Source organism: Sinocyclocheilus grahami, unplaced genomic scaffold (assembly GCF_001515645.1).
Source record: "Sinocyclocheilus grahami isolate Dianchi unplaced genomic scaffold, SAMN03320097.WGS_v1.1 scaffold682.1, whole genome shotgun sequence".
Lineage (NCBI taxonomy): Eukaryota > Metazoa > Chordata > Actinopteri > Cypriniformes > Cyprinidae > Sinocyclocheilus > Sinocyclocheilus grahami.
The window spans coordinates 813,485-826,044 of NW_015505861.1; the positions used below are offsets into that span (position 1 = coordinate 813,485).

At 33.9% G+C, this 12,560-nt stretch overlaps 1 protein-coding gene and 1 long non-coding RNA gene across 4 annotated transcripts in view; both read right to left on the reverse strand.

Moving 5' to 3' along the window:
- Nucleotides 1-4,384: 4,384 nt before the first annotated feature.
- The window catches only part of LOC107559383 (5'-AMP-activated protein kinase subunit gamma-2-like), a 54,941-nt gene continuing 46,765 nt past the window's right edge, over nucleotides 4,385-12,560 (reverse strand). Inside the window, exons 11-15 of one of the 3 annotated variants that reach the window (XR_001605617.1) lie at nucleotides 9,587-9,690; nucleotides 9,403-9,440; nucleotides 8,126-8,272; nucleotides 6,901-7,127; nucleotides 4,385-5,122 (exon numbers count right to left, since the gene is read on the reverse strand). Coding sequence is in view for 2 of the 3 variants with exons in the window: in XM_016243180.1 (XP_016098666.1) it covers nucleotides 5,091-5,122; nucleotides 7,034-7,127; nucleotides 8,126-8,272; nucleotides 9,403-9,440; nucleotides 9,587-9,690 (415 nt within the window). In the remaining variant the exon portion in view is untranslated. The remainder of the gene's footprint in view (nucleotides 5,123-6,900; nucleotides 7,128-8,125; nucleotides 8,273-9,402; nucleotides 9,441-9,586; nucleotides 9,691-12,560) is intronic. The other 2 variants (XM_016243180.1, XM_016243181.1) reach the window with 2 other exon arrangements.
- Nucleotides 10,275-11,817, reverse strand: LOC107559384 (uncharacterized). The gene is made up of 3 exons (XR_001605618.1): nucleotides 11,750-11,817; nucleotides 11,502-11,547; nucleotides 10,275-10,305 (listed from the first exon to the last, which is right to left on the reverse strand). It is a non-coding gene; the product is annotated as an uncharacterized lncRNA (long non-coding RNA).

Genomic DNA, 12,560 nt, shown 5'->3' on the forward strand with positions numbered 1-12,560 from the left:
ATCATTTATTGCTTATATTTTTGCCTTGCCATCAGTCGTGTCAGTTATTTACAGTATGCACTGTAACCGTTAATCTTTGAGACAAATCAGTTTTATACAACAAACTCAGCACTACACTAAAAACAGGTGTGGTTATGTTTAATGTCTTTGTGAATTGAGTTTAATGAGTGTGTTGAGTTTAAGAATTGTTCTAATAAATATCTCTACATTCACGTTAATTCATTGTCAATATTGAGATGTGGTGGAAATGACATTCGTTCATTGCAGGTTGGAAATCTAAGTTTGTCCTCTTACAGACCTTAAAACTAGACAAATTATTTAAACTTATGAGACTGTGTTACGTGACTTTTGAACAAGTTTTTTTTATTCAACTTCACAAGGATAAAAGTGCACCTAGTTGAAGAAACGCCCTTATACGCACTTTCATGAGATCGGGTTGTTATGTTGCAGGTCTGGGAAGGTCGCAGACAGCAGGGGATATCAATACTAAATGCAAATAAAAGACTGAAACTAACTACTGTGCACTATTCCCTTTAGCAGAGACTATATTTACAGTATAAGTATTAATTTTAATATAACCATTGTAAGTATTAATATTAATGTAATTAAATATGAATAGAAATTATAAAATATAAATAAAAAATATTATTAAATATAGAAAATATTTTCTTTTGTCCGCTCAGTGAAAGTGATTGTCTTGGGTATATACACTTAGATTTTTAAAAACTTTACTGCAAAACATTTTCATAATTTTTTGGATCTTCTAAATAAATTAAGTTAATTAAATTAATAAATTAAAAATAATTAAAACACGTTAAATTCACTGGAGAGGCAAAACTAGATTAATAAGATTTTCTGTAAACATCTGTCAAAATTTAATAAAGGTTACGTTTAAAAAAAATTAGTGCTGTCAAACGATTAATCGCATCCAAAATAAAAGTTTTTGTTTGCATAATATATGTGTGTTCTGTGTATATTAGTTATTATGTATATATAAATACACAAACATACAGTATATGTTTTGAAAATATTTACATGTATTTACCTGTCTATATTTATATGCATATAATTTATATTATAAATAAATACATTTAATATATAAAAATAACATATTTCTCTGAAATATATACATGCATGTGTGTGTATTTATATATACATCATAATATACACACAGTACACGCACATATATTACATAAACAAAAACTTTTATTTTGGATGCGATTAATCGCGATTAATCGTTTGACAGCACTAAAAAAATTCGATTCCATTCTTAATTCAAGATATATTCTCTGAAAACAAATTTAGTTTTTTTAGGGTTTATTTTTTGAGTATTAATATAAATATTATGGTAACACTATAACAGGGAATATATATTCACTATTAATTAAGAGTTTTCCCTCAATAAACTCCTAAGTTGCTGCTTATTAATATAAGTTTAGGTATGGGGTGGATTAAGGGATCCAAAATATGTGCTTTATAAGTACTAATAACCATGCTCGTAATATCATATGCATGCTAATATGCAGCTAGTTAGAATTGGTCCTTAAAATAAAGTGTTACCAGTATTATCTAATATTATCAATTATCCAAGGTCCAATATTGTTTTGGACCCCATTGACTTTCACTTTATGTTCAAAACCAATTGAAACATTCTAATATTCAAAATATGGGTGAGTAAATTATATGTATGATTATTTTGGGGGGGGTTAATTATCCACTTTAAGGTCACACAATTTCATTAAAATGTTATTATGTAAATTAGTATTTTATTATGCGAAAGTGGCATTGTGCCTCTAGAAAATCAGGTAATAATCATATGGTGAACAGGTCATAACTGTTACTATCATGGAATATTACAACTTTATATATCGGGTATTGTTCCTGCAACTCAGAGAGCACTGTGCTAGCAACGTCAAGGTCATAGGTTTGATTCCCAGAGAATCTAATAAAAAAAAAAAGGTTCTGTTGATAAAACTCTCTGCCAAATGCTTAATATAAATATAAATGTACTGACCAATCATTGTGCATTTGCTCTAAACTGCATTTAAACAGTTTTGGCACTTGCCAAATTATAGGTAGATCACAAACATGGTTTGCGTGATATGAAACAATGAAAACCTAGTAAAAATAAAATAAAAATACAAGCCAGACTACATTAAATACAGGTTCACTTGCAGCCGGGATATAAACATGGTTTGTGCTGATTGTTTTGCAAAGTGAATTACAGGCTGCTGAGAGCACAGAACCATTGAGATTCATGTCATATTAATAACTCTGCATATTGTTGGGCCTGCAGTTTGCGGTCATATAGTAAAGACTGACATGTATTCATATGTGCACATTTTGTTTCTTTGTAAGCCACTGTGTTTGGTGCTGGTTCACTACTCAATGTCCAAAACACAGCTGAGAAAAAAAATTGAGAACCACTTTTTTAGGCTTAAAAAAGCAGATATTTCTTAAAGCGCTTAAAGATTTAAATTAATGTATTAAGCTAACAAACTACTAAATGAAATATTCATCATTCTCTAATAATAACTTTACATATGTGATTAGAGACTGTGGCATGAGAAGGTCAAACAGCTGAGGACAGTGTCCCCTAGTGGACATCCCAAAAAAAAAACAAAATACTGTCCACTGCTGTGTCAAATATAAACTGTAAGATTACTAACACTCAAATTAACAGCATCAGCGAGCATATCATGCTTCATGGGGCGTTTCGCCATTCATATCACGGAGAGGAAACGTAGCCTAGTATCCACTTGTTTTCATACAGCCGTTCAGATTTGCATTTGCTATGGTGTTTATCAAACTAAATAAAATACAAGAATACAGAGCAAGAAAAACGGTTTCTATTCTTTACTGTCTTTTCGTCAAGTCGCAGTTTTACGTAACAGCAGCGTATCTGGCATATGAATAAAAACGCAATTGTTAGTGATATTGCTGATAAAAAAAAACAGTTCAATAGTAATATTGAGCATCTTACATTTTATAGACATCCGGCCAGAGCAGAATTAATCTGTCCAAAGCAATACACAGTAGTGATGTTTGGTCCTTGAATGAGTCATTGTTTTTGAACGAATCGGTTGAGTGAATGATTCACTGACAGACGCTCACTTGTCGCCACCTACAGACGTAACAACGTAGTGTGCAGAAAGAGTCGCTGAAAAATACAGATAGAATAAAATGTAATAACTACAATTAAATTTATATCTCCTTGTTATTTTTAAGTAGGCCTACCCTAATTTAAAGTGATGCTCTCCTGTGTTCAAAAACAAGCCACCAAATTTAGCCATATGGTAGCTTCAAACATAGTGACAGGAAGGTGTACACAACGAAACAAATCTCAGACAAATATGAATGCATTATCAATATATTTTAGCTCAACCACATAAAAAATAAAATATAGTGTCATTTCCGTGTACAAAAATGTACATTTCTTTCTCTCCAGAACTAACGGTTTTAACTTTCACCGACAGCGGTTACAATGAAAAAATGCAATCAAACAATACATGATTTATCAGTTATGAACCCATTACATGGCATGTTGTATTTACAGTAGCTCAGCATATCACTGGGGTGCAAAGATGCGTGGCCATTTTTGCAACTGCAAGCTTTGACATTCATGCTCTTTTAATGCACAAGACAGGTAAGTGCACACGGCTTTCCCACACAGCCAAACACTACAGACAGTCATAATAGAAAAATAAGGCTCTGTATATATAGTCACTTTTCATAACATTCTTTGTTCCAGTAAAAATACAGTCCATGACCGTCAGTGCGTATGCAGTGTGGTAGTACATTCATTTTTCCACTGACAACTAATAGGATGAAGAAACAATTCATATTCAGTAGACATTTTGGATTAATAGCCCAGTGTTAACAGGAAAAATCAATAATATTCGGATAAATCTCATTAAACTTGTCAAGAATGTGTCTGGGTCATATCATATATATTACCCCGTAGATTTGTTTTTTGCTTGTTACATTATTTTCATGACAAGTAAGCACATTTCCCTGCAATTTTAGATATTGCAATACAAAACATCATTCATCATTATCTGTATTTAGCTGTTTATTTATTAATAAGACACGTATATATTATATTATTTGTTCTATTACCTGTAATTTAAGCAGAAAAAGAATGATAGTAAAAAAAAAAAAAAAAGATCAAATAATGAGAATCACTTCTGAAAATAATTACAACATTATTTTCATGACAACTATGTAATATTAAATTATTAATGTAGTTATTTTCAGAAGTGATTCTCATTAGTTGGTCATTATTTATTCTTTTTCTTTTTTTTAATTCTGCGTAAATTACAGGTAATAGAACAAATACTTTAATATATACATGTTTTATTGTTTCTATAATATATAAATAATAATAATAAATAATTATGTTTTTGTATTGCAATAATAAAAACTGCAGGGAAGTGTGATTAATTGTCATTAAATAATAACAAATAATCACATTATTTTGTTTTATGCTCCATTTTCTGTCATATATTTTTTCTTTTCAGTTTGGGATGAAATGCGACTTCGAAGAATTTTCAAGAAAGTGAGAAAAAAAAAGGTCAGATGTCTACAGAGTCCAGCAGGTTCTTGGAACCGACAGCAACTTATTGCTGAAGAATCAAGAACCTGCTTTTGCACTACAAGCACATCTTTGGATCTCTGCTAACCTCTACAATCAACTCTCAAATTTCCACTTCAGACGCTCACCCAAGAGTGGATTACAGTGCCTGATGATATAATGCAGACCCAGCTAGAACACAAAAGGAGACTTCCTACCTGTGCCTGATTTAGTGCTGTCAGACCAGCAGACAAACATGCCCAGCATCTAAAGCAGTGTACAGTATAGCGGCAGATTCTCACAGCTGGCCCACCATAAACATGTCCAACACCACGTGCGTTATGATCGCATGTCCGTTCCTTCAGCTGCAGATTCACACAGTTTCATTCAGCCCCGCACAATTCCCCCAAAAACGTCCAGCTGTCCTCTTCTCCGTATCCCGTCAGGAATGCCGATGGGACCTTTTTGGTTCTCTGAATTTCTTGTGTTTCTGTTTTACCTCCAAAATATTGTCTTGTCATTCGGTCACACTGTCCCTCCTGCGTCCTCCTGTGGGCCAAATGATGTGAAATTCAGTTCATGAAGCAAATCTGTCAATCAGCGCTCGTTTAATACCACACACTTTTTTTGACAAAATCACAGGAAGAGTTTTAAAAAGAGACTCGGATGTTGAACCTCTCCACAACAAATCTGTAAGTGCAGACAAATCACTAAGCAGAACACAAATGAACTGGTTACAACAGGGTTTCTACAAATTATTTTTTTATACGGATGTATAAAAAAAATAACGGATGTAATTTAAATTTTTCATAATTACAGGAAAATATTTGGTTTAGAATTTTAGTGAATTAGCTCATTTTAATCCCAATTAAATATTTTAGAGCTGAAGGAAACTAGAAAAATGTACATTCAATAATACATTTCATGGCAAAAAAAGCTTTTCTTACTTACGATTTTTTGTCTTGTTTCCATAAGTATAATCTAAAAATTCTTAAATCAAGAAGCATTTTCTAGACAAGTCAAAATTACGAAAAAACAAGTCAAAATTAAGTGAGTTTTTGCTTAGAACAAGCAAAATAATCTGCCAATGGGGTAAGCAAAATAATATTGTTTTCGGTTTGAAGATTATTTTGCTTACCCCACTGGCAGATTATTTTGCTTGTTCTAAGCAAAAACACTTAAATTTGACTTGTTTTTTCTGAAAACAAGACAACAATTTGTACTTGTCTAGAAAATGCTTCTTGATTTAAGAATTTTTCGATATTTTGGCTGAAAACAAGACAAAAAAAACAAAAGCAAAGAAAGAAAAGCATTTTTGCAGTGCATGACTGACCTATGACTTAAGAGTTTATTAATGTCCTTGACTTTTTTCAATTGTGTTTATTTCCATAATATTTCTGCAGCTTTTTACGATAGTATTGATTTCCAGGACTTTCCTGTCATTTTTTTATAATTGTAATTATTTTCATGAATTCTCTGTGACTATTTACCCAAGTATTGATTTCCAGGACTTTCCTGTTACTTTTTACAATTTTACTTAATTACCATGAATCTTTGGTGACTTTTGACGATTTTCGTGATTGTATTCATCACCATGACTTTCCATGACTTTTTACAATTTTATTAATTTGCATGAATTTTCTGTGACTTCTTCCATTAGTACTGGTTTTCAAGACTTTCCTGTGATTTTTTTTTACAGTTGTATTAATTTCCATGAATTTTCAGTGACTTATTATAATTTGCATGACTTTTTGGTGACTTCAAGATTTTTTAATTTCTATGATTTTCTGTGGCTTTTAAATATTTTATTAAGATTTTCATTTCCTTGACATATGATTTCCATAACCTCTCCTGGCCTGGGAATCACAATTCTTAAAAACTCCCTTTCCAAGTTTTTGCCAAAAATATTTCCGACCGTGGAATGCCTGTTACAAAAACATTAAAAGACATTTCTTATTTTTGCCTTCACAAGAGTGTTGCTTATAGCAGCTCGAGACATTAAGGACAGCATGCTGAGCAGCACGTGGGAGATGCGGCGTGTTTCATGCAGTTTTTCCCAGCAGGCTTCATAAAGGGCGCTGAGAGCACATGCTGTATTTCAATCACTATTCAACCAGACAGCTATTTCGGTCTCATATTGATTTTTTTGCCATTGACAGTCTGTCAGGTCAACTTGCAGTAATGTATGAGCTGTCTGTGTTATCAGTACCAATCAAACACTTGCAATGATGCCATCATGATATGCATTACTGGAATACACACCTACATCCAGCTTCATTCAGCACAATCATAATGAGCCGATCAGAATCCAGCCTGTGTGACCGTACCTGTGCTCAGGGGGTCAGAGAGGGACACTCGAGTGCTGGATGTCCAGGGAGAGGAGATTGGGTCCGGGGAAGAGTGGAGAGGGAGAAGGAAAGTGAAATGGAGGGTTGATTTAGGAATTCTGTGCGTCTATACCTGCGGGGGTGAGAACCAGCGCCTGCAGGATGTCAGAAAGAGAGATGATGCCCTCGATGCTGGAGTTATCATCCACCACTACCAGCCTGTGCACCTGCAGGACACACACACACACACACACACACACACACACACACAAACAGATTGAAAAGCAGCGCAATTGAAGGTAAAAACATGTTCTTTGTGAATGGACTTTGAGCAGTCAAAATCACTGAACTGAAAATCATTTCATATTGATCTTTGAGCTTTGTGCATTTAATGGAGTATTTTACTAAATATTTTGCATTGTACTGTCTATCTGCGGCATACTGTCGATTACAACAGAAAATACTACTGAATCGTGAAAAAGAAACAAAAAATGATTTAAAGTGTACTGCAGGGTTTAAAAGCAGAAATGTTGGTAAAGTACTTAAATAATTCTTAAGTAACACTTTATTTTAAGGCCCAATTCTCACTATTAACTAGCATGCATATTACTAGCATATTGGCTGTTTATTAGTACTTATAAAGCACATATTAATGTCTTATTGTGCATGACCATATTTTAGATCCCTTAATCCACCCCATACCTAAACTTAACAACTACCTTAACAACTAAATATTCATTTGCCATCAAACAGAAGGCTTAGAGTTGCATATGCCAGATTGAACAGATTACATAAATCCTTCATCAGTCTGTAAAATTAATAAATCAGAATTGGGGGTCTAAGTAGGCCTCTAGACTCTGAAAAATAGAAAACACTACACTTTTATGTATTAATATTGTTGTTGTTTTTGTATTAAGTTGTGTCTATCTATTGTACTGTTGTGCTGTGAGATGCAACAATTTTTGAAGAGATTCCAACAATAAAGTGTAACTGAATTGAAACTAACTAATAATAAGCAGCAATTATAAGAATTTATTGAGGTCATAGTAAATAGTTAGTTAATAGTGAGAATTGGACCTTAAAATAAAGTGTGACCAATTCTTCAATATGTAAAAATTAAGTGTCTAAATTGTCTGTTTAGGGTGGGACTTCTAGTGGCTGTGTTATCGATGTAATTCCTGTCGGTGGCGTTTGCTCAATGTAAACTGCTGTGAGTAAATCTCACCTCAGCTTTGACGATCCTGTCCACTATAGTATCCAGGGTCTCGTGTCGATAACACTTCATAACGCCCTCGAAGTACTGTGAGCGATGCAGCAGAGCCTGAGTCACGGTGATGTCCAGGTTATTGTAGGTCTTCTCAGCTGCCAGGTTCTACACACACCCACAACACTAATGAACAGAGCCACGCTACAGCAACCTCCAGAGTCAGCCAAAATATACACGGCACAACTAATCATCACTAGTCATCATAACACAGGCCATTTATAATTAATCCTATTAATAAACATTTAAAGACAAATGATGAGTTTTGCATGTGATGCTTATTGCATGACACTTACATATTTGATCCAGTTTGTCTGAACATAGTTGCAGTGGGTCTTATTCATGACAAGAATAAGTTGATACATTTAATTCAATGGATACAAAAGGATTTGAAGGGACATATGAATGCATTTATAAACTATTTACAAGTGTTTCATGAATAAGGTCCAATAACTACTATTTAAACGTTTGGGGTCAGTAAGTTGTTTATTTTATTTAATAAAGAAATGAATACTTTAATTCAGTATGGACTCATTAAATTGATCAAAAGTGAGAGTAAAAACATTCTATATTACAAAAGATTTCTTCTCTTGAACTTTTTATTCATCAAAGAATCCTGAAAAAATGTGTCACGGATGCAGCCACAAAAATATTAGGCAACATAACTGTTTTCAACATTGACTATAATAAGAAGAAATGTTTGTTGAGCAGGAAATCAGCATATTAGAATGATTTCTGAAGATCATGTGACACTGAAGACTGGAGACTGATGCTGAAAATTCAGCTTTGCATCACAGGAATGAATTACATTTTAAAATATATTCAAATAGAAAACAGTTATATTAGATTGTAAAACTATTTCACAATATTGCTGTTATTGCTGTATTTTTGATCAAATAAATGCAGACTTGGTGAGCAGAAGAGATTTCAATAAAAAAACTTAAAAAAAAACTTACTGACCCTGAACTTTTGAATGGTAGTGTATTTGTGTATAAATTAGAAAACGCAGACACAAGCACTCAAAGTGCAAAATCTAACTGATGAGATATTTCAGAATAGAGAACTAAAAAAAATATTCACTGTAGAAATATTTTACTAATGTCCATGATCATGACCATGGAAAACACAATTTCAATCTCCATGGGAACCTTATATATTTACACCTCACAACAAATGTGTGATAAAAAGCTGTGAAGGTATTCTTTAACTTGAAATAGTATATTAAAGGAACAACTTACAATGACATCAAATTTGGAGTAAATGTCTACAACCTTTCCTTGGGGAGGAAAAATATGGAAAGCACATATGAGAAATTTGACTTAGAAAGACATGTACAATGAAATTTTGTTCCTAAAAAGGGCTTGACAGGAGAATAATTGAAGTATATGAACTGACAGCAAGGTTAGCAATATGTGTAGCTACCTGTAACATCCACCACTGGCAGGGCAGACACTCTCCTCTCCACAAACATGCCCAGTGCTTTAATAATGGGTGTATCTGGGTGAATGAAAGCAATGTTGCTATATGTGCCGATGCCCAGCTCCTCCAGAGTCTGCCTCATGAAGGCTGGTTTAGGCATCTCACACACCTACAAGACCAAAAACCATCACTGTGCACATGACACTACATAACTCAGGATGATTATTACTCTTCTGAAACCTTTCACTAGTTTGTTTTGTTCACAACAACTACCATTTCTAAAAGTATGATAGTATAAAAGATCAGTAAGCTAAAAGGAAGCGATATACTCACAAAGAGCTGCAGAAACTTGAGAATTCTCTTGTGTGTGAGGATATAGAGGGCGTTTCCTGTGACTGGATCGATCACTGGCAAACGATGGATCTTATTTTTGATGAGTGAGTAAACAGCATCAAATATACTGGAAAAAAATAGCAAAGAGTTACAAGAAACCAAACATTTGTAGCTCTGCTGAGCAGATAATGTCACAAATGTGAATCTGAATTAATTGCTCAATTTGTTTCAAAATAATTTCGAGATAATGTTCTTATAAACCAAAGAGAGGATTAAGCATCATGCAATGAAAATGATAAAACACAGTCTACAAAAATATGACCTAAAGTCTCACCTTGCATCTGGAGATATGTTGACTAAGGGTTTAAACGTTTCTTGCAAGTAAAGTTCTGTTGGTATAAGCAGAAATCAAAAAGGGTCAAAGCACTTTAAATGAAACGTCTGCCATTATTTACTAATTTCTTTCCAAATTTTTACTTTTTTCCATGGAATATAAAAGCAGAAAATTCCAGACATGGGTGTGCGTAAATATATATCCGCATATTGGGCCTCGTTCATGAAACATTCCTAAATATAGGAGTCTGAGTAATTTGCGCGTAAAACAGACCTTCCCGAAAACTCGCCTCCGAATTCACAAGCACTTATTACTCATCAGATTTGATAGTTAAACCTGTGTATGTTAATGAATTCCAATTATTCGTAAATAGGCACAATTAGCATAATCCCCGCCTATGAATTACAGCTACGTAAATTGCGTGTCCAGGAATGCAGTGTAATATTCTGGTCTACTTTCTCAGGTTTGGCTATAGTATATTGCATAAATGCAAAAAACACTAATAGGCCAAATGCCTAACAATAAATATTCAATAACGTGTGTCCACAAAAGCGTTTTTAGCTAGCTTAAAATGGCCAGCTGGTGGTGCTAGAGAACGCTTTGGTGGCACAGCGTTTTTCTAGCTGAGAGACGCTTTGGTTGCTATGATTTGAAATATCCACGTATTACTAGTATCTCATTTTGCAGAATATTACTGAATATACAAATGCAGTAACCAGCAATATTAACTTCTCTATTGTTGTTCAGTTGTTGTACAAGTAGGATGATTGGTTGGTGTAGGATTTGTCCCGCCCCTCCTCCATTGATTGGACGGCTGGGTAAAAAGTGAGAGTGACAAGTGCTGCGTTTTACCCAAAGCTAAACAGTTTATCAATTCTCAGCTAAAAAAAAAAAAAAAAAAAAAAACGGAGCAAACAAACTTGTAAAATATTATAATGGCAGTGCATCAAATTCAGTGTCATCAGTTTGCCAAATTGAACACAGAAGATCGTTTTACGCACCATTTACACGTGGAGCAGGTGTACATTTCTTTCCTACCAACTAACATTTTGAAAATACGAACATTTTCATGAATTCGAAAGTTTACGTCAGAACGGCTTTACGAACGATTTACACAAAAATTCGTTCTGCTCGTGTTTCATGAATGAGGCCCATTGGGTGTACAAAAATGTGTTCAGTGAATAATTACAAATCTATATAAATGCAAATTAGTGTAAGCAGCGATGAAGTGAAAACGCTGAAAATATTTACCTCTCCAGGTCTCAATCTTATGCTCCTCCAGCTCGTATATTTGCACCTGAGGCATATAACACAAAAAATTACTTACAATTTTAAAATGGACAAATATCCTTCCTCTTTGGTGAACATTCATTAAGTGATTACATGCAAGGTCTACAAGCTGAAAATAATTTTTGAAGCCACTTTTGAAGGTAATTTCCGGCCAAACCCACATGAACAGCCATTAACCACAAACCAGCACTGAGCAAAATGACACTGACCAGCAAAACTTTGGTTGTATTTGAGTTTCTGTGATGTCTGAATCCTTACCAGCGGCGATTTGTAGTATCTGTGCAGGATGATGATGAAGTCTGTGATGGTTAACATTCCTATTGAGAAAACATATCATTAGATATGACTCATATCTAGGCTCACAGAGAAACAGTGCACGCAGATTTTGCAGAATATGCATCCAATGTCCTTTGTGCATTTGCTATAATACATTGCTGTTCATTTACCAACAAGAGCTCTCAGATCATTTAACACATTTGACCATGTTAACATTTTCTTTCATGCTTTCGTGTAAAATATCAGCACAGAAAATTAGAAAAACATCAGCAGATTCCATCTAGGTCAGTTTATCAATATCTACAATTCAAAACAATTCAGACAGGAAACAGGCAGCAATGAATTTCAACCAATTTGGTACATGTTATTGTTAGCAAGCTAACCGAAGCATGTCCAATTATGTTACAAGTGAACAAATAATGTCCTATATGACCTATAAAAGACAACTCCAGTGAAAAGAATGACTGAAATGCAGGTGAGAGCATGTGTATGAGTGTGTGTGCACGTGTCATTGCTTACCCACAAAGCTTTGCTTTTTGGTTTCCCATAATGGCGCAGCTCGAACTCCATTAGCAACCAAGGCAAAGAAAGCTTTCTTTACCTAAAAGAGAACAAATGATTCACATAACAATGCTTTTCTTTAGGTGCCTTTAAAAACACTTCTGGAGGAACTGGTGGTGTGAGACAAAATTTATATATATATATATATATATATATATATATATATATATATGTATATATATA